General features: G+C 46.0%; 3 protein-coding genes across 11 annotated transcripts in view; 2 read left to right on the top strand and 1 right to left on the bottom strand.

Annotated features, from left to right (window-relative positions):
* The window catches only part of LOC127577688 (lysosomal acid phosphatase-like), a 50013-nt gene extending 29933 nt beyond the window's left edge, over positions 1-20080 (top strand). The window contains exons 3-11 of the mRNA XM_052029124.1: positions 3829-3915; positions 5891-6043; positions 6907-7005; positions 12728-12823; positions 13496-13628; positions 16360-16448; positions 16856-16959; positions 18237-18412; positions 19921-20080. Of these exons, the coding sequence (XP_051885084.1) occupies positions 3829-3915; positions 5891-6043; positions 6907-7005; positions 12728-12823; positions 13496-13628; positions 16360-16448; positions 16856-16959; positions 18237-18412; positions 19921-20072 (1089 nt within the window). The 3' untranslated portion in view covers positions 20073-20080. The remainder of the gene's footprint in view (positions 1-3828; positions 3916-5890; positions 6044-6906; positions 7006-12727; positions 12824-13495; positions 13629-16359; positions 16449-16855; positions 16960-18236; positions 18413-19920) is intronic.
* The window catches only part of LOC127577687 (lysosomal acid phosphatase-like), a 281423-nt gene that overhangs the window by 77839 nt on the left and 180999 nt on the right, over positions 1-22585 (bottom strand). The window lies entirely within an intron of this gene.
* The window catches only part of LOC127577686 (lysosomal acid phosphatase-like), a 265300-nt gene that overhangs the window by 150629 nt on the left and 92086 nt on the right, over positions 1-22585 (top strand). The window lies entirely within an intron of this gene.

The following is a 22585-nucleotide window of genomic DNA, read 5'->3' as shown; positions in this document are numbered from 1 at the left end:
TACATCCAAATAAAAACGGGATAACTTGTCTTTAGACAAATGAGCTCTATGGACCACTTTAAATTGAAGGATAGAGTGACAGGCGCATAATGAAGCATTGACCAAATTAAAACTTTTATTCCAAGTGTCCTCAGAGATTGAAATCTGCATGTCTTGTTCCCATGCATTTTTAATTTTGTCTAAAGGAGCCTTACTCATTCCTAATAACCTGTCATAAATATTAGATATTGAGCCATCATAAAAAAGCATATTAAAAATTACATCTAGTAAGTTGTTATCGGGACTCATAGGAAAAGAGTGTAATTGAGATCAAAGAAAGTCTGTAATTTGTAAATATTGAAAGAAATGAGTTTTAGGTAAACTATATCTGGTTGACAATTGTTCAAACGAAGAAAAAATTCCTGCAACAAACAGATCCTGAAAACACATAATACCCGCTTTGTCCCACTCCTTAAAAACTACATCAGTCATAGAAGGTTTAAAAAAACAATTAGGAAAAATGGGACTAGACATAGAAAATCTCAAGAAACCAAAATGTTTTCCAAATTGTAACTAAATCCTCAAAGCATGTTTAACTACTAGATTATCAGTTAGTTTGTTTAATGATAAAGGAAGTGATGAGTCAAGCAAAGAAAAAATCGAGAATTTTTTTTAACAGAGTTAGCTTCCAAAGAAACCCATACTGGACAATCCTCACGATTAATGTAATGTAGCCAAAACGTAAGATTTCGTATATTGACTGCCCAGTAATAAAACCCAACCTTCTGAAGGGGAACTTTATTTAATCTAGGATGCTTGTTTTTTCCATATGTAAGAAGATATCTAGTTGAATCAAGAAAATCAAAAAAGGATTTAGGAATAAAAACAGGTAAAGCCTGAAATGAGTATATAAATTTAGGTAGAATATTCATTTTGATAGAATTAACTCGGCCAATCAATGATGTAGAGAGAGGTGACCAACTTGATAAAACCCTTTTCACATAATACAGTAAGCTAGGGAAATTTTCTTTAAATAAATATTTATATTTTTTGGTACTCGTTACGACTAAATAGGTAAAATGATTTCTTACAATTTTAAAAGGAAGGTTAATATCGTGATATCAGATTATTCAAAGGAAAAGGTTCACTCTTATATAAATTCAATTTGTATCCTGAAAAGTGACTGAAACAGGCAAGTAAAGAAAGCAGAGGAGGTAACGAGGTCTCAACACTAGAAATAAAAAGCAATAAATCATCAGCGTACAGCAAAACCTCATGGGTAATACCTCTTCTAGAGATACCAGCAATATCTCTAGATTCTCGAAAAGAAATGGCCAAGGGTTCTAAAGCCAAATGAAAGAGCAAAAGGCTCAAAGGGCATCCCTGTCTGGTTCCACGTTGAAGTTTAAAAGGCTTGGAATTTTGAAAGTTAGTAAGAACTCGAGCCGAGGGGGATAAATAAAGTAATTTAATGCGTTGAATGAAATCGGGCCCAAAGTTAAACTTCTCTAAAGTTTTAAATAAGTAACTCTATTCAACCCGATCAAAGGCCTTTTCAGCATCTAGAGATATCACATGTTCTGATATTTCCTTAGAGGGAGAACAGATAATATTCAATAAATGACGAATATTAAAATGAGAATATTGATTTTTAATAAAATCAGTCTGATCATCGGATATAATTGATGGTAAAATGTTTTCCAATCTGCGAGCCAGAACTTCAGATAAATTTTAACATCCACATTGAGTAACGAAATTGGTCTGTGTGAAGAACATTCCATTGGGTTCTTCTTTTTCTTAAGAATGAGTGAAATAGAGGCTTCATAAAAAGATTGTGGTAACCTACCCAATTTGAAAGCATCTGAAAAAAGTGTAAATGAGGTATAAGCAAAGAGGAAAAGGCCTCTACAGGAAATCCATCAGGACCCAGAGCCTTTCCAGAGTTCAAAGACCGTACAACCTCGGCGGTTTCCTCGTAAGCAATAAGTTGATCCAGCTGTTTTCAGTTATCGGCAAAGATATAGGAACGTTTAATTGGTCAAAAAAATTATTCAATACAGTATCATCTTTAGGAAATTCAGAACTATAAAGTTTAGAGTAGAATTCTCCAAAAGTATCATTTATTTCTAAATGATCAGTTGTCCTCTCACCATTGGCTTTACAAATTTCTTTAATTTGCTGTCTAGCAAAAGAGGTTTTTAATTGGTTAGCCAGTAACTTTCCTGTTTTATCTCCATGAATATAAAATTGACTTTTATCTTTTAAAAGTTGACTTTCAATTGGATATGTTAAAAGAAGGTCGTATTTAGTTTTAATTTCAGCTTGCATTTTATATAGAGCAGGATCTGGATCCAGAGCATATTTTTGGTCTAATAGTTTCAAGTAATTAGCTAAATCAAGTCTCTCTCTGTTAGCTCTTTTCCTAACGCTTGCCATATAAGAAATAATTTGTCCTCTGATGAAGGCCTTAAAAGCATCCCATATAAGACTGGAAGCTCTCCCGATTTATCAGATAACAAAGTTCAGTTAAAATGCCAAAATCTGTTTGTCTGAGGAATCCAGGACGAGTTAGAGAGAAAAGCACAGGAGCATGAGCTGAAAGAGCAAAACCTGTTTAACGGGTAGTGACTGAATCACAGTTCAGCTTCGCAGACAAAGAATCTACGGAAGTATAGAACCAATTATACTATGAAAAGTTTACAGACTAACAGGTGATTATACAAACACAAAGCAAGTGTAAAGTAAGCTAAAACTACAAGGAAAAACACAATAAAAACAACGACCTGGACCCTAATCCAACAACCTCCATAGCCCTCTTGAGTTGGGAATTACAAAAGTCAATCTACTGTCCGGGCAAAGAAATTTCTTCTAGACTCCTGAGACGGGGAAACCTCATCCCCACATTAACCTTGTCAAATCCTTTGAGAGTTTTGTATGTTTCAGAGAGATCACTCGTATTCATCTAAATTTAGGCAGAGTCCGTTTTAATCTCTCCTCATCGAACAACCACTTGCCCCTGCCACCCCAGCTCCCCCACCTCCCCCCAGCACTCTCCACAATCTCCCACCACCACCAAAAAAAAATTAGGTGAACCCTAATTGGAGTCTTCTGTTGCAAATCTATCCTTCCAATGGTAGGGAAATCAAACTCTCTCACAGTTTTCATTTTAACTTTGATTGTAAACTATTCAGTGTTTGTGATAGAGATGCATTTGTAAAATTTCAAGTCAGTTATGTTGATAAACACAACAGTCACAATTGCTTGTGCTTTTAAACAAGGAACCATTTGTTGACACTGTTTGGTTCAGTAGTAATCTAAACTGAACCTATATTGTTAATGAACCACAGCTTCTGTGTCATCGTATTTAAGAGTGAAGGTATCAACTTCCAGTTAAGTATGGCGAAAATAAAACCTGCTCTAGATGATTGATGTCAATGTGACCTGCACCAAATTCGTGTGCACCAGTGTGTTAGTGTATCATTGCTCTTGGGCTAGTGAAGTGTTTTAAAGAAAAAAATTAGCTCTGGAGTGTGAGTGGATGTAACTGGTGCAAAAGTCCAAGGGAGAACGAGTGGAGAGCTCGGCAATTAAAGGAAATCCAGTCATCGATACACTGATGTGTTGGACACGGGTTTAGGTTTCAAACTGAAAGGTGTCTCTTCAGTCACACTGCCTCTCCGGAATGACAGGAGGTGCATTTCTTTCAGCTGAGTCTTGGAGGCACGCTCAAGAACACTATTGTTCTGAGTACTCGGCCAAGATGTGGAATCTCACTGTTGTGTTGGTTCTGGGTTTACCTTTGCTCTTTCTCCTTTCGTAACGACTGGGCTTTCTGCTTCTGTTGTGTAGGTTGGGATGAGGCAGCACTACGCACTGGGCCAGTATCTGCGAAATCGCTACCGCGGCTTCCTCAGCTCCTCTTATGACCGACGTGAGGTGAGCTGCTCTGTGAAGGGGTGGGTTTCATAAGCCAATTTGAGATTCTGGTTTAGCTTTGATCTCTTTCAGTCAATTGTATCCAATGTACACATTTTGATTTATAAGATATCTTTATTAGTGGCATGTACATCGAAACACACAGTGAAATGCATCTTTTTGCGCAGAGTGTTCTGGGGGCAGCCCGCAAGTGTCGCCACGCTTCTGGCGCCAACATAGCACACCCACAACTTCCTAACCTGTATGTCTTTGGAATGTGGGAGGAAACCCATGCAGGCACGGGGAGAACGTACAAACGCCTTACAGACAGTGGACTGAATTGAACCCGGTCGCTGGTGCTGTAATAGCGTTACGCTAACTGCTACACTATCGATTTGCAAGCTGCCTCGTGCTGGCGAATTGTATTTGTGCCTTTCATAAAGTATGCAATAACTTGTAGATCAATTAAATTGGACTGCACCGATCCTCTGCCTGCCTAGAAACTCAATGACGGTTCATTATAAAGCTTCTGGGAAGTGCCTTGTGATGTTTTACTTTGTCAAAGGCACTTTTGAAGTATAAACAACTGGGGTCTCATTGACCTGTTAATAATTGTGGAAGCTGCTTTTGAGGATGTTCTCAAAGCTGGATCACTATAACGTCCTTTTGGCAATGAGGCGGAACCACGAACATTACATACAAAAGTCAATGGATCTCTTCTAACCCATTCATGAGATCACAGGATCTAAGAATGGCAGCCCCAGGTGACTTTATTATGTGTCCTGTCACGTGAGATGGTGCCACCTTGTTTCTAGAACAAGTCCTTCAATTGCCAGGTTTCAGTGTAAGTTGACTATTTCAAGTCCAGCTAATAACTGAAAAAGGAATTGTCTTCAGACAGGTGTTTCTTCAGCCACACTGCCTCACCGGAATGAGTCTTGGAGGCACTCTCGAGAACATTATTGTTCTGAGTACTCGGCCAAGATTTGGGAATGAGGGGTCTTGCAACAAAATTGTCAAGTGTCACATGATGCCAAATTAAAGCTAACTCTCTTTTAAATGTCTTCTCTTCTAAATGCTGGAAATATCTGTCCAGGCTGCAATTGTGGAGAGAGAGAAAAGAGTTACTGTTCAGGTTGAAGACCTTTACGTCTGAAGTAGGGAACGCTAGCAAGTGATGTTTTAAGTCGCAGGGAAGCGCGGAAAGAACAAAATGATTGACTTTGGAAGAGTGGAGACCAAACGAGACCTGTCAGACAGAGAACACTCCATTTGCTGGAAGTCTGAATTAAAAGAATTTCGGAAATGCCCAACAGGTCGGGCAGCATCTGAAGAGAAAGAAAAATAGAGTTAATGTCGCAGATTAACAACCATTCATCAGAACTGGTCAGTCCTGCCACAAACTGGAAAGGATGTTATGTGAGATTGAGGTGATGTTCCACAAACTTGGATTGGGTAATCCTTGAGCTGTTAGATGCCTGGCACTTTAATTCTTCATCCCATTCCCAATTTTCTCTCGTAACTGCCCCCATGAAGTCCATAGCAAGCTCGAGGAACAGCATCTCATTCTCCAGCTGGGTGTATCACAGCCCTTGGGACTCGACAATGAGTTCAACAAATTCAGATAATTAGCCTTTCCAGTCTGTCAGAACTAACAAGTTCTGATGAAAACTAATCAACCCGTTTTTCTCTCCCCACAGACCAGGGGTGTCTGGACCAGGGTATTTCCAACGTCCTTTTATTTCAGATTGTTCGGCATCTGCAGTATTTTGTACCTCGTGGTTGCAGCCTTGTTTCTTCTTCTGTTTTCATTCCTGTCCCTCTATTTACTCCTCCTCCAGACAGATTAGCTGCAGTTCACGAGCCTGACCTGCTGCCTACACTCCAGCATTTCCTGAGTTTTATTTTAAATTTGCATCATCGATATTCTTTTGAGATCACCTGCTCTGCTCGGTCCGATGCCTGGTGATTTGCACCTTCTTTCTCTTTGCTGTAGATTTACGTTCGGAGCACAGATTTTGACCGGACTCTGATGAGTGCTGAGTCGAACCTTGCCGGTCTGTACCCTCCGCATGGACGTCAGATCTTCTGTCCTGGCCTGAGGTGGCAACCGATTCCTGTGCATACGATGCCTGTGGAACAGGACAAGGCAAGTGTCAGAGGACTGGCAGTGAGGAGCAGCTGTCCAGTTTTGATTACAGTGTGGGGATGCAGGGGCCTGAGCAGCGCCACTCAAATTGTCCTCTTTCTGAGGGGAGCGTGAAGGGGAGAGGACCAGTCCAACCCACTCCAGTGCACGATACATGGTGATGCTGAGAGTCCATGCGAAGGCCAGAGCAGTGCCTCTTACTCGCAGCTCTGCAGCGCTGGGGAGGAAAGGTGGTGCAGGTGTATGGATTAATGGGCATTACACTGACATCAACAGGAGCTTTGCATGTTACACTGGAACTCTGTAAGGAGCGATGTCGTTTATGTTAACGGTGGCTGTGTGGTATTAGGGGTATCGCACCTTGTACCATTGTTGCATCGGAGCAGAAAAGTGCCCCTTGTGTTACATTCCCCAGTCCAGGCTGTGTGTCTGTATGCAGAGTTGTGCTTTTATGTATCTTCTATGGAGACAGATGGCAGTCAGTGAATGCACGTAAATACTTTTCACTGGCATTGGGCCAGACTGTTGTATGTATGTGTCTGTGTGTGTATAACTTTCACTAGCACTGGAGCCAGAATGTGTTTGTGTGTGTGTGTGTGTGTGTGTCTCTGCATATACTTTTGACGAGCACTGGGGTCAGAGTGTTGCACGTATGTGTCTGTGTGTGTATATATCTTTTGTTGGCCCTGACCAGAGTGTTTTGTGTGTGAGATTGTGTGTATATTTCACTAGCACTGGGCCGGAGTGTTGTGTGTGTGTGTGCATATAGATGTTTGTATGTATGTATCTTTCACTGATGCAGAGGTGTGTGTGTGCGTGTGTGTATCTTTCTCTGGAACTGAACAAGACCTGAATTATTTCAGCTCCTTCTATACCCAATGAAGGATTGTCCTCGCTACACAAAATTGGTTGCGGAGACGGAGAAAACGGATGAATACATAAAGATGGTGAAGCTAAATAAGGTACATATCACTCATACTATAGACGTACATTCTAATCTCTGGTGCTATTCAACGATTCTGGCAGCATCTGTGCAGAGTGAAACACTGGTTATCAGGCTGGATCATGCACAACCTGCCCATACTGTGTGACGCCCATGGTCACACCATCCTTTCGTGAGGCATTGGTCGAAGGGAGCTCCAGGCCTTGCTGTGTCCCATGACGTGGAGCTGACCAGTGCTTCATCTCCTGTGCTTCTAAAGGAAGGTAAGGTGGTGGAGACCAGAGTGTTGTGGAGGAAATGATCCCCCCTGAATGCTAAAAAGGGGAGGAGAACAGTTTGGTGGTTGCATTGAGCTGGAGATTGCAGAGAGTAATTCACTTCAACACGAAAGCAAGTCATGTGGTAACTCTGTCACAGATGAGGGAGAGGAAGAAGTGAGAACAGAAATTCAAGAAGTGAAGCTGACAGTTGAGGCCCCTGTCAGCCACACTGAAGTGAAGCCTTCCGTTCAAGAAAGGGAAGATCAGAGGCATTTGTTATGGAAGGTGAAACCTCGGGGTAAACAGGTGACAACTCCACCTTCAAAGGCACTTGCAAAGTGTGCTGGAGCCACAGCAGCTCTTAAAATCGCCGCATCCTCTGTTTAGCGTCGCAGAGACGGGCAAACCTGGAACATGCCGACCAGCTCCAGAACTGCCTTCCCTGGCGTTCAAGTCTCCTAATCTCACTGTTCAATACATGCAATGAACGTGTATCCTCATTTCTCAGGAATGGAAAATTCACTAACCCCAAAGGAAGATTTTCCTCCTCTTATTTTGGTCTAATTAGCTGACCACGCATTTTGAGTTTATAGCCCTTAGTTCTAAACTCTTCTGCTGTTGGAAAGAGCCTCCCTATCTACCGTCATTGCTTCTCAGAACCTCGATGAGATCACCGCTCATTTTCCTAAATTCTGTGTATGTGGCAATCTTGCTCTATCCATGCTCGTAAGAAAACCCACATCCCGTAACAAATCCAGTGAGTTTGCATGACTTTGTCTCTAAGGCCGTGCAAACTTACTCAACATTATAGGGTATGGGTTGTCCCTGGGTATAGAGACTAAAACTGCACACAGTATGCCAGATATTGTCTTTCCAGTGCCTTCCACAATTGTAGCCAAACTCCTTTTCATCTCTTGCAATAAAGGCAAAGGTGTCCAAAAAGTTCCTAATTGTTTGTTGCAGCTGCCAATAACTCTGTGTAACGGGCTTCGACGTCTCTCTTTAGACCACCGTCTTTTACTATTTTCTCAACATTTTCTATCCTTCTGACCAAAATGAATAACCTTTCATTTTCCTGCTTTACACTCCGTCTGCCTGCCTCTTGCCCACTCGCGTGCTGTCTATCTCCTTTTGCAGACTCTGTGTCGCCTCTACTGCTTACCGATGCACCTACCTTTGTAAGTGGTCACTGCCCCTCACTGTCACCTTGCCTGTTGTAGAATGACGCGTGGTGCGGAACAGAGAAGGAGCTATCTTGCACAACATGTCTGCACCAGGTCTTTCAAAGAGCCAGTGGTTTTACTATATATCCATACAGATTTTTCTCTGTATTTTTCTAATTTCCTATTGGCTACTGTTGAACCTGTATCCACAACATTGTATTCTAAACCCTAACACCTTGCGCCTTTTTAAAAAGGCTTTTTTTCTTCATGTTGCCTCTTTTCTTAATCAACAGTGTCTTTTACATATTGCTGTTCTATAAGTATATCAAGAGCAAGTGGGTAGTCGGGGAAAGAGGGGGTCCATTTAGTGACCAAAGAGTTATCTATGTGTGGAGCAAGGGAATGTAAGTGAGGTTGCTAAATGAACACTTATCCATATTCACCAAGGTGAAGGACATGGAGCTGCTGAGTTCAGGGAGAGGTATGTTCATAGCCTGGAACGTGTCAGTGTTAAGAAGGGGAAGGTGTTAATCGTCGTGGAATGCATAAGGGTTGATAAATCTTCAGAGCTGGATGAGATCTATCTCAGGTCGCTATGGGAAACGAGGGAGGAGATGGCTGCGGCCTTGACAGAGATTTTTGCATTTCATTAGCCACGGGTGAGGTACCAGAAAACTGGAAGATAGCTAATGTTGTTCCTTTGTTTAAGAAGGGCAGCAGGGAACTACAGGCTGGTGAGCCTTGCATCTGTGGCAGGGAGATTATTGGAGAAAATTCCCAAGGGATAGGATTTATGCACATTTGGAAAGGCGGGGGCTGATCAGGAATAGTCAGCGTGGCTTTGTGCAGAGGAAATCCTGCCTCACTAATTTGACTGAGTCTTTTGAGAAGGTAACAGAAAATTGAAGGCAGGGAAGTAGATGTTGTCTATGTGGACCTTAGCAAGTTAGTATGGGCAAAGTCCTCGCATGGCAGGCAGGTCCAAAAGGTTAAGGGACATGGGATCCAAAGTGAGCTGGCTAATTGGATCCAAAATTGGCCAGGTGATAGGAGCTAGAGGTGGTGGAAGGTTTCTTTTCCGATTGGAAGCCTGTGACCAGGGGTAAACCACAGGGATCCTTGTTGGTGATCATATATTGACGACTTGGATGTGAATGTAGGAAGTCTGTGTGTGACATGAAAATTGGTGGTGTTGTGGATAGTGAGGACAGTCGTCTAGTTCTACAGCAAGGTATAGATCGGATGGAAACCTGGGCAGAGCGTTAGCAGATTGAATTTAATCTCGACAAGTGAGAAGTGATGCAGTTCGAGAAGTCAAATAGGGGTAGGACGGGTACAGGTAAATAGGAGGGATCTAAGGAATGCTGATGAACAGGGAGACCTAGGGGCTCGAGTTCAATATTCTCTGAAAGTGTAAACCCAGGTAGGTAGGGTGGTGAAGAAGGCGCATGGCAAAGGTTGGGGACATGGAAGATAAAAGTTGTGTTGTAACTTTACAAAACACTGATTAGACCACTCGGAGTATTGTGTGCAGTTCTGGTTCACCAGGACATTACCTGGATTGGAGGACTTTAGTTATGGGGAGAGATTGGATAAGCCGGGCTGGTTTTCCCTGGAGTGAAGGAGGCTGCAGGTTTCCTGATAAAGGCAGAGAAAGTCGGAATGTTTTTCCCCATGGTAGTGGTATCGAAAACAAGAGGTTACGGGTTCAAGGTGAGAGGAAGGATTTTTAAAGTGGATTCTAGGGGGAAGTTTTTTTGTACACAGAGCTGGCTGATATCTGGAACCAGAGAAAGTGGTTGAGTCAGATACAATCACGACATTTCAGAGACCTCGAGATATGCACTTGAATAGGCAAGGCATAGAAGGATATGGACCTCATTCAGGCAAAAGGCATTAGTGTAAATGGACTAAAAGGTCAGCATGGACGTGGTGGGCCGAAGGGCCTGTTTCTGTACTGTACAACTCTGACTCGATGACTTCAGCCACTGGGAACAGCTTCTCTCTACAGCTACACACTTGAGCCCTTCATAATTTCCAATGCCGCCTGTGACCAAACATTCTGGAAGCCCGAACAGCAGTACCAAGGGCCCTGGATGGTGGTGAGGGAGGAGGTGTAGGCACAGGTGTTACACCTCTTTCAGTTACCGGGGAAGGGGAGCAGTGGGTGGGGGGGGATGAGCGGACAAGGGAGTCGAGGAAACTACCGCCTGCCAGCTCTTAGAACCATAGAACCATACAGCACAAAACAGGCCCTTCGGCCCACCGTGTCGTGCCGTCCATCAGACCACCCTCACACTACCTAACCCCTTCCTCCCGCATATCCCTCTATCTCGCGTTCCTCCATTTGCCTATCCAACAAGCTCTTGAACCTGTTCAATGTATATGCCTCCACCACCACCCCAGGCAGTGCATTCCATGCACCAACCACTCTCTGGGTGAAAAACCTTCCTCTGACATCTCCCCTGAACCTCCCACCCATAACCTTAAAGCCATGACCTCTCGTCTTGAGCATTGGTGCCCTGGGAAGGAGGCGCTGACTGTCTACTCTATCTATTCCTCTCAATATTTTATATACCTCTATCATGTCTCCTCTCATCCTCCTCCTTTCCAGTGAATAAAGCCCTAGCACCTTAAGCCTCTCCTCATATTCAATACTCTCCAATCCAGGCAGCATCCTGGTAAATCTCCTCTGCACCCTCTCCAATGCCTCCACATCCTTCCTATAATGAGGCGACTAGAACTGAACACAGTACTCTAAATGTGGCCTAACTAGAGTTTTGTAAAGCTGCATCATAACCTCGCGGCTCTTAAGTCGCGGGATTGAGTTTATGAAAGCCAACATCCCATAGGCCTTCTTAACTGCTCTTTCCACCTGTGAGGCAACTTTCAATGAACTGTGAATATGAACCCCCAGATCCCTCTGCTCCTCCACACTGCCAAGTACCTTGCCGTTTACCCTGTACTCTGCCCTGGAGTTTGTCCTTCCAAAGTGTACCACCTCACACTTCTCCGGATTGAACTCCATCTGCCACTTGTCAGCCCAGCTCTGCATCCTATCAATATCCCTCTGTAAGCTCCGACAGCCCTCCACACTATCCACAACACCGCCTATCTTAGTGTCGTCTGCAAACTTACCAACCCAGCCCTCCACCCCCTCATCTAAGTTATCTATAAATATCACAAAAAGTAGAGGTCCGAGAACCGATCCCTGCGGGACACCACTAGTCACTGCCTTTTAATCCGAGGGCACTCCTTCCACCACAACCCTCTGCTTTCTACATGCAAACCAATTCCTAATCCACACAGCCAAGCTTCCTTGGATCCCTTGGCCTCTCTCCTTTCTTAAGAAGCCTACTATGAGGAACCTTATCAAATGCCTTACTAAAATCCATGTAAACCACATCCACCACACTGCCCTCATCAATCTTCCTGGTCACCTCCTCAAAGAACTCTATCAGGCTTGTGAGGCAAGATCTTCCCTTCACAAAGCCATGCTGGCTGTCCCTAATCAGTCCATGATCCTCAAGGTGTTCATAAATTCTATCCCTTAGAATCCTTTCTAACAGCTTACCCACCACAGACGTGAGACTCACCGGTCTATATTTCCCTGGCCTATCCCTATTACCTTTTTTGAACAAGGGGACCACATTCGCAATCCTCCAATCCTCCGGCACCACCCCCGTAGACAACAAGGACTCAAAGATCCTTACCAGCGATTCAGCAATCTCCTCCCTAGCCTCTCGAAGCAGCCTGGGGAAAATCCCGTCAGGCCCCGGAGATTTATCTGTCTTAATATTATTTAACAACTTCAACACATCCTCTCTCTTGATATCAACAACCTCAAGAACATTACCCCTACCAGCACTCCCTTCCACATCATCAAGAGCCCTCTCCCTGGTGAATACCGAAGAGAAGTACTCATTCAGAACTTCCACCCCTTCCCGCCCACCTCCCGATACTGGCCATCTCCCCTCTATCTTTCAGTCCAGGTGAATGGTCTCGACCCGAAATGTCAACCGTCCAGTTCCCTCCACGGATGCTGCCTGGCCCGCCGAGTTCCTCCAGTGTTTTGTGTGTTGCCCCAGACTCCAGCCTCTGTAGTCTCCTGTGTCTCTAGTCTGGTTACTGGTTCCCTTACAGGATCAGTCAGGAGAAGGTCATAATTAAAGGTCAGGGTTTTGGAAGGAATTCTGAGCTCTTTGAGGATACCTGATCCTAGATCAGTGTATCCAAGTGTGGTGTAACAACGATTGTATCTTTTGTCAATGAACTGATACTCCTTCTGCTATAATGTTTGCTCATTTGCCATCTCTAGAACTTTCTGGCCATGCTGTCTAACGCCACTGGGGTTCCCAGGGACCAGATGTCATTCAGATATGCTTGGTTGATTTACGACACCCTGTTATGTGAGGTGAGCACCATGGACTTGTTACAAGACATCTTTATTAGTCACATGTACATCGAAACGCACAGTGAAATGCATCTTTTGCGTAGAGTGTTCTGGGGGCAGCCCGCAAGTGTCGCCAGACTTCCGGCACCGACATAGCAGGCCCACAACTTCCTAAACCGTACGTCTTTGGAAACTGCAATTTTTTTTTACAAAAGAACAATGAATGAACAGGAATTCAAACACACACACATGCAGGCATCTGCACACCCTTCCTTCCACATCCAGAGCTACTACTTTGGCCCTTAGTCTTTGGATTTAGGTTTTTAAATCGGACTTTGGTTACCTGGACGTGACAGTGAAGAGGGGATGGGGCTAAGTAAAGAGCTCTGATGCAACGGGTAAGCAGCGGGAATCTGGGAAATTTCAAGATGCTGGGCTGATGTTCTCTTTAATGGGGAATTGGGCTAAGAGATCGATTGCTTAAGACTGGAATGAGGAGCAGTTTCCTCTGTGAGGTTTGTGAACCTTTGGATCACTATCAAACTGTGCGAGGATCCGGCGAGCTCTCCAAAGGCACTTCTCTGGTACTGTGGCCACCCGGACTCTGTGCCGCTGCGGTGAATGTGCACTGCTGGCTGAGCCGGGGACCAGTTGTGCCAACACGTAACCTCAGTGCCCATCTTACCTTGGCAGCAACTTCACAAGAAAACCTTGCCTTCCTGGGTGACGTCCTCAGTCATGGAGCACATGCGAACACTGAAGGAATTCAGCTTCGACGTCGATTACAGACTGTACAAGCGAGAGGAGAAATCGCGGCTCCAGGGAGGTGAGTTCTCTCGGGTTTAAGCTGGGGCCAGGACGGGAAAAGTGGGCGTGGTAAAAGGATGTGAGGAAACTGGGAGATCGCTCTGCTCCCCCCACGCCGAGTCTTCAACTTCCCAAATATCGACTGGAACCTGCTTAGTGCCAAAGGTTTAGATGGGACGGAATTTGTTAAATGTGTCCAGGAGGGATTCCTGACGCAGTATGTTGACAGGCCGACTTAGATCTAGTTTTAGGAAATGAACCGGGACAGGTGAAGGATCTATTGGTGGGTGAGCATTTGGGGGACAGTGACCATTGCTCCATAACCTTTAAAATTGTCATGGACAGGGACAGGTGCAGAGAGGACAAGAGGTTTTTCAATTGGGGAAGGGCTAACTACGAGGCTATAAGGAGAGAACTTGGGAGTGTAAATTGGGATGTCCTTTCTGAAGGAAAATGTACCACGGAGATGTGGTCGATGTTCAGGGATCTTATGCAGGATGTTAGGGATAAATATGTCCCGGTGAGGCAGAGAAGGAATGGCAGGGTGAAGGAACCGTTGGTGACGAGAGAGGTAGAACGACTTGTTAGGGAGAAGGTAGCGTACGTGAGGTATAAGCAGCAAGGTTCAGACAGGGCCCGTGAGGAATATAGGGTAGCGAGGAAGGAACTTAAGAAAGGGCTGACGAGAGCTAGAAGGGGACATGAAAAGGTGTTGGCTAGTAGGGTTAAGGAAAATCCCAAGGCCTTTTTCAAGTACGTGAAGGGTAGGAGGATGGCTAGGGTGAAGGTAGGTCCGATTAAGGACAAAGGTGGGAGAATTTGCCTGGAGGCGGCGGAAGTGGGAGAAGTTCTCAATGAGTACTTCTCTTCGGTATTCACCAGAGAGAGGGGTCTTGATGATGCGGAAGGGAGTGCTGGTAGGGGTAATGTTCTCGAGGTTGTAGATATCAAGAGAGAGGATGTGTTGAAGTTGTTAAATAATATTAAGACAGATAAATCTCCGGGGCCTGACGGGATTTTCCCCAGGCTGCTTCGAGAGGCGAGGGAGGAGATTGTTGAACCGCTGGTAAGGATCTTTGAGTCCTCGTTGTCCACGGGGATGGTGCCAGAGGATTGGAGGGTTGTGATGTTGTCCCCTTGTTCAAAAAAGGTCATAGGGATAGGCCAGGGAATTATAGACCGGTGAGTCTCACGTCTGTGGTGGGTAAACTGTTAGAAAGGATTCTGAGGGATAGGATTTATGAACACTTCAAGAATCATGGACTGATTAGGGACAGCCAGCATGGCTTTGTGAAGGGAAGATCTTGCCTCACAAGCCTGATAGTTCTTTGAGGAGGTGACCAGGAAGATTGATAAGGGCAGTGCGGTGGATGTGGTTTACATGGATTTTAGTAAGGCGTTTGATAAGGTTCCTCATGGTAGGCTTCTTCAGAAGGTCAGAGGCCAAGGGATCCAAGGAGGCGTGGCTGTGTGGATTAGGAATCTGCTTGCATGTAGAAAGCAGAGGGTTGTGGTGGAAGGAGTGCCCTCGGATTGGAAGGCAGTGACTAGTGGTGTCCCGCAGGGATCGGTTCTGGGACCTCTACTTTGTGATATTTATAGATAACTTAGATGAGGGGGTGGAGGGCTGGGTTGGTAAGTTTGCAGACGACACTAAGATAGGCGGTGTTGTGGATAGTGTGGAGGGCTGTCGGAGCTTACAGAGGGATATTGATAGGATGCAGAGCTGGGCTGATAAGTGGCAGATGGAGTTCAATCCGGAGAAGTGTGAGGTGGTACACTTTGGAAGGACAAACTCCAGGGCAGAGTACAGGGTAAACGGCAAGGTACTTGGCAGTGTAGAGGAGCAGAGGGATCTGGGGGTTCATATTCACAGTCCATTGAAAGTTGCCTCACAGATGGAAAGAGCAGTTAAGAAGGCCTATGGGATGTTGGCTTTCATAAGTCACAGGATTGAGTTAAAGAGCCGCGAGGTGATGATGCAGCTTTACAAAACTCTAGTTAGGCCACACTTAGTGTTCAGTTCTGGTCACCTCATTATAGGAAGGATGTGGAGGCGTTGGAGAGGGTGCAGAGGAGATTTACCAGGATGCTGCCTGGATTGGAGAGTATTGAATATGAGGAGAGGCTTAAGGTGCTAGGGCTTTATTCACTGGAAAGGAGGAGGATGAGAGGAGACATGATAGAGGTATATAAAATATTGAGAGGAATAGATAGAGTAGACAGTCAGCGCCTCCTTCCCAGGGCACCAGTGCTCAAGACGAGAGGTCATGGCTTGAAGGTTATGGGTGGGAGGTTCAGGGGAGATGTCAGGGGGAGGTTTTTCACCCAGAGAGTGGTTGGTGCATGGAATGCACTGCCTGGGGTGGGGGTGGAGGCAGATACATTGGACAGGTTCAAGAGCTTGTTGGATAGGCACATGGAGGAGTGTGGGATGGGGGGATATGCGGGAGGAAGGGGTTAGGTAGTGTGAGGGTGGTTTGATGGACAGCACTACATGGTGGGCCGAAGGGCCTGTTTTGTGCTGTAAGGTTCTATGGACCCATCTGCGGACGGGCTGCTCCCCCCACGCCGACCCACCTGTGGGCACTCCCCACACTGACCCCCCCCCCCAGTTGGCACGGCTGCCTCCCTGTGCTCAGTGCCTGCGTATTGAGTGGTCCGTGATGTGACTGAACTGGTAACAGCTCCTGGATTGACTTGTCGATTCTCCCCATCTCCCATTTGCTTTGCTGTTGTCGTTATTGTAGGTGTGCTCCTGAAACAAATTCTCCGAAATATTGAACAAGCGCGGAACACGTCTCCCACAACAAGTCCCAAGCTGATGGTGTACTCGGCGGTGAGTCCTCCTCATGATCAGGTGCTAGAGCTGGCAGCGTTCAGTGTGCCACAGATCCTCGCATGTTCCATGTTCTTAAATACATACGGTCACCATTAATAAACGATACCACAATTGGCGATGTTAAGTACACCGTGCACTGCAGGGGGTCCAGCACCCCTGTGAGGGTGAGGAGAGCTCTGCCAACCTTAGTGGAGGCTCCCTTCTGGTACCGTGTCCTACTGTGGTCTTGGTGCCCTAACCTGGAACTGCTGGATTTGGCCAATGATATTACATAAAAATGCATGATCTGTGGTATTAAATACAAGACAAGTTGTTTGTGCAGGTGTTGTCTTTGTGTGTGTCTGAGTGTGTTGTGCGTGTAAAATTCACTTCAATAATTATCGACAATATTAATGTGTTCCCAGCATGACACAACGATTGTAGCTCTTCAAATGGCTCTGAGTGTTTACAGCCTTGCTCCCACTTATGCTGCCTGCCACATCGTCGAGCTGTACCTGGAGGACGACAGGTAGGTCCTGTTGTAGAAAGGTACGATCAGTACACTGGCATTGCAAGCTGCACTTCACCAGGAGCCTGTTTGTTGGGGCCTGATCCGCCCGCTGACAGCAGGGGAGGGTCTCAGCTCTTCGGGCAGGATCTGCAGGCACTGAGACTCTGTCTGCCCATCTTAGCCCTGGGGCAAAACCAAGACGCCTATAAAGCAGGAGAACAGAAAACGCAGGAAATATTTAGCAAGTCAGGCGGCATGTGTGGAGAGAGAAACAGAGTTTAGATTTCTGGTATGTAGGAGTAGTTTATTGAGCTGGAGTGTTCTAAAGGAGGATGAGCAGTGTCTGGTGTGGGGGAGAGAGAGAAGGGAAATAGGATGTGGGGATGGTGTGGGAACAGTCTGGGGGAGTGACCAGACTGTAGGGAAGGAGTTGGGTAGGTGGATAGTGAGGGGGACCAGGACATGGGGAGAGGGAGTGCGAGGAAATTTAGAGCTGATTGATAAGATCTCTATCAGTCACATGTACATCAAAACACACAGTGAAATGCATCTTTTGCGTAGAGTGTTCTGGGGGGCAGCCCGCAAGTGTCGCCACGCTTCCGGTGCCAACAGAGCACGCCCACAACTTCCTAACCCGTACGTCTTTGGAATGTGGGAGGAAACCGGAGCACCCGGAGGAAACCCACGCAGACACTGGGAGAACGTACAAACTCCTTACAGACAGTGGCCGGAATTGAACCCGGGTCGCTGGCGCTGTAATAGCGTCACGCTAACCGCTACACTACCGTGCCTGCCCAGTGCTGGAGAAATATAGAGTGGAGGATGTTGGGATGAGTGTGGAAAAGTGTTGGTTTATTATTGTCACTTGTAAGGAGGTTCAGTGAAAAACTTGTCTTGCAAACCGATCGTACAGGTCAGTTCATTACACTGTGCAGATACATTGAGGTAGCACAGAGTGCAGACCAAATGTACCTTGTTGTGACCTTGCACCTTATCGCACTGCACTTTCTCTGTAGCTGTGACACTTTACTCTGTACTGTTATTGTTTTTACCTGTACTACATCAATGCAGAGGTTTGGGGTGAAATGGGCAGAGCTGGTTCAAAGAGAACCAGGAGCAGTGTTGGGGAGAGAGGGGCGCAAGCTTCGAATGTGTACAAATCAACTTTCCCACGCACCACCCCCCACCCCCCCCCCCCCCCCCCCCCCCGCCAAGCCTCGTCTGCAGAGAGGCTAATTGTGAGGAAGTGCAAAATGACCTCCTCCTATCCTAAAGTGTGCCCGTGGCATTTACAGGTCCTTCACTGTGGAGATGTACTACAGGAATGAAAGTTCTTCTGCACCATATCCCCTCACTCTCCCAGCCTGCACCCAAAGGTGTCCCTTGGACAAGTTCATCCAGATTGCCAAAAAAGTGATACCTGATGACTGGGATAAGGAATGTCGCCGTACCGGTAACCACGTCCCAATAGGTAAGGTTCTGACACAGAGCTGTGGTGTTAATAACAGCTGACCCTGGTGCGATAGATGGGATCGTCCTTTTCTGGTCTCATCATTGGTTGCCCTCCATCCAATCTGATGATGAGGATCGTCACCGGGTTCATGATGTTAGAGCTGGCCCCAGCAGTGGGGAGTGCCAGTGTCTTGCATCCGAACCGTGATCCCTTGGCCCAACGTCAACAGTATTTTGGATGGGTGGTGAGGGTGGGGTGGGGTGGGGTGGGGGAGCAAGGGCCCAGAGAGAAGCACCAATCATGTCCCTTTTAATGTGAGTGGAGGCTGCGTGATAATGGAGACGGGACGGGACGGGGCTGGTGTGTCCTGAAACAGCCTCCCGGAACAAAAATGATTTGATTTATTTTCTGTCCATTAATGGACGCTTGACCCACATTACATTCCCCCACGTGCTCTCATTTCATTTGATAACCTCATGTGTGGCCCCCCCCCCCCCCATCAACAATCTTCTGAAAGTCCAAATATCCCACGCTCCCAGGTATGCCCTTATTTATTTACTTGCTGGTTGAGAGTGTCCTGACTGGTTGCATCACGGTCTGGGACGGCAATTTGAATGCACAGGAACGTAAGAAGCTGCAGAGAGTAGTGGACTCTGCCCAATACATCACAGGCACATCCCTCCCCACCATCGGTGGTATTTACAGGAGGGGCTGCCTCAAGAAGGCAACATCCATCATCAAAGAGCCCCACCATCCACTCGCAGCTACCATCGGGCAGGAGGTACAGAAGCCTGAAGTCCCACACCGCCAGGTTCAAGAACGGCTACTTCCCTTCAACCATTCGGTTCTTGAACCAACCAGCACAACCCTAATCACTGCAGTTTAGCAACACTAGGACCACTTTGCACTAAAATGGACGTCTTGTTTTTGTTCTAATTGTGTTCTTTCTTGTAAAATTAGTGTAGAATTTATATTTAGTTTGTTCTCGTGAATGCTGCTTATCTGATGCGATGCGCCTGTGATGCTGCTGCAAGTAAGTTTTTCATTGCACCTGTGCACACATGGACTTGTGCACGTGACCGTAAACTCGACTTTGACCTTTACCTCAAATAGGCAATAAGATGGTAAATCGAGACTCTGCCCAATCCCATTATTATTTCCCAGGTTAACACTTCCGTAATAATGGATTCTAGCATTTTCCCTCCTACCACCGTCACTGGCTGTTTTCTGTTTTCCCTCTCCCTTTGGTAAATAATTGGGTTGCAACCTTCAGTTTGGGAGGACCAGCCTAAAGTCTCTCCCTCCTGATTATCCCCACGCTGCCCTCCCATTTGCGCCTCCTCCCCGTGCTCCACCGCTCCTCCCCACTGCCCACTCGCTGAGACTGGCAGCTGCTCGCATGGCCCAAGTGGCGGGGGGAGAGTCTGTCGAGGTGTGTAGGGCGCGGGCATTAGGTTGAGCAGTGTGGTCTCCAGAGGAATACGACTGCACCCCCCTCACACTCTGCTCCCTCCCTCTCCCCTCAGAGCTGATCCTGGGCCTGGCTGTGGGCTGCTGCCTTCTCCTGGTGCTCATCCTCCTGGCCGCATTGCTGCGTCTCCACGGCAAGGATCGACACCTGAACTACCGGAAAGTGGCCGAGGACAATGAAAACCTCCCGAGAAGGGCCTTGATCTGATGAGGACACAGAATCAAGAGATACCATGGGATTGGGAGCAGTGTAACCGTAGAGGAGGTGGCTTACTTTAGATTGGCTTTGATCTGTGCAATGAGCAGTGTTTTACCTCCACTCTTTTGGGCATTAGTTCCTGCAGAAGGGGAGCACTGGTTGGAAAAAGAGAGCTTGAGGAAAGGGGAACATAGATTTTAAAACGCTGCATTGGATGTGGGTGCTTGATTCTTTACTAATGGCTTTATTTAGCTGGGCAGGATCAGTGAACTCTGTCCCGCAGCTATTCCACAAGGCTGCAGCCCACTGGCTCGGTCTCTGCACTAATGTTGGGTGCCAGTTACATGTGTTCTGTTGGGAATAGTTACGCCCAGTGTAAACGTTCGTCCCGGTGGGTCTATCGCGTTTCATTAGGAAATTTAACTGCTGCTTTTCATTTGGAAATTTTGATTTTTATATGCTTTTTTAAAAAAGAAAAATCTGGCCTGGAAATTTCAACACCTCTGTGGTGTCGTGGGAGCAATCAGAATAGTGAGGTAACAGTGCCAATGCTGAGAGAGTTCTCACTGTGCACAACCCCTGTTCACTGTCTCTGCACAGCTGGGAGGCCGAGTGTAGGGGAGAGGTAACCTGCAGTCATTCTACAGCCACTTGCTTGCGGCAGTGGGGAACGCAAGTTCTCAGGGAAGATTATTCCACCAGGAGGTCCCCCTCTGCTGTCATCATTCTCCTGTCTTTCTCCAAAGCCAATCCTCTCTCTCAAATTCATTCTTTTCAGACTGCTGGTTCAGTGATTTGTACACATCAAGTCTGGCCAATGTGTGTACTGGTTTGTACCACTGGATGTGTTGGGAGACTTAGACTTGGGACACTGTGGTCAGCATGGACTGGTTGGGCCAAAGGGCCTGCATCCCTGCTGTTTTGCTCTGACTCGCAACCGAACGGCTAGGAAGGAAAGTGAAGTTGCTGGATGTTGTTTAAAAAAAACAAAATGACCTTTTAGTGATCCTTACCCAGTCTGGTCTATATGCGTCTCCAGTGTGAGCTGCACTGAGGTGGTTTAACCAGCTGCCTGGTGTACGAATTAAAAGACAGCTCACTACTGCCCCCTTTAAGGTCAGGATCTAATTCCTGAACTTGTTGGCAATTTTCTGACGAAAGTGAAGGTTTAAAAGCAGCTTATTTATCTGGACACCTGCATATTCCCCAAGGCTTGTATTGGTGGGAATGTAGAGTGAAAACATTTGTAGAAGAAGATTTTTAACACTTGTAGAACTGGATATCAGAAAATTGGAGCAACTTGATGGGAAGCCATTATGACGTCCTTCCTGCTGTCATTGTTCTATATTGCTGCCCTTTCAGAATTAAACCTATAATTTCATCAGACAATCTCAATAACAACAATCACACGGAGGTCAGTTCATCCTTTGGAAAGGACGGGTCCTCCACAACACAGGACAAAATTGGAAAATTCGAGTGCACGTCTTTTTCATACAAAGGATGGCGGAAGTGTACAATTCTCCTTCCCCCAAAGCTGGTGGACACTGCAGATAATTGGAGCTTCCAAGAGCAAAGAGGATTGAGTACAGGTAACTGAGGGAGAGAGGGCAACACAAATTCAAAGCACAACTCACCCAAGGTCTGGCTGACCGGAGGACAGGCACCTTCCAATTCTGGTTATTGACTGTGGGGCTTTTATTTCTGCTGCACTTTTGAATCATTTCTATCGCAAGTTAAATTCAATGAGCCTGCGATCGTCTCGGCATTTTGTATTGTTTTTGGAAATAAACATTGCTTTTCTTGGCCTTATGTATCGTTCCAAGCCTTATTTATTTGCAGTGGTGACAGTGGCTAAAATTGGTAAAACTATCCAGTCTGGCAGCTGGAGCAGCCTCTCCCACTTTTAGGTTTATGGGGTTTCTGCATAGGATGGTGTGAAGGATATTGCAAGGCAGCAGAAATACGAAACTGACTTGACCTCACCCTCGCCAATCTACCTGTGACAGATTAATCTGTCTATCACAACATTAGAAGAAGTGACCACTGCAGTCCCTGCACAGACAGTACTGTCGACACACTGAGAACACCTTCTGTGGCTCTACAAACATGCTAAATGGGATGGACTTGGTACAGATCTGACGGCTCAAACCTGGGCATCACCAAGGTGCTGTCAACCATCAGCAGAAATGTTCACCACCACAACCTGTAACCTCATGGCTCAGCATATCTTTCACTCTATCATGATTATTAATCCAGGGGATTCAGCAGATGAGATCAAGGCATTGATAAGGGAAAACAAGAGTAGCTTGTGACAGAGAGTAAGAGAGCACTCAGCAGGTCCTGTGATGTGCACATCAAGTTTTTGCACAAATTAGCAGAACAGACTGTTGGAGTACCAAGTTTCTTAAAGTGACTTTAACACAAAAGTAACAAGTGAGAGACATAGATAAAACTTCCAATATGACATTGGCTTCTGGTCTCCGTCCAAGGAAGGATGTCGTGTATCATATTCAAAGTTATCC

The sequence above is a fragment of the Pristis pectinata genome, chromosome 14 (assembly GCF_009764475.1).
Source record: "Pristis pectinata isolate sPriPec2 chromosome 14, sPriPec2.1.pri, whole genome shotgun sequence".
NCBI lineage: Eukaryota > Metazoa > Chordata > Chondrichthyes > Rhinopristiformes > Pristidae > Pristis > Pristis pectinata.
Note: the sequence above shows the minus strand (reverse complement) of the source record. Positions and strands in the feature narration are given on the sequence as shown.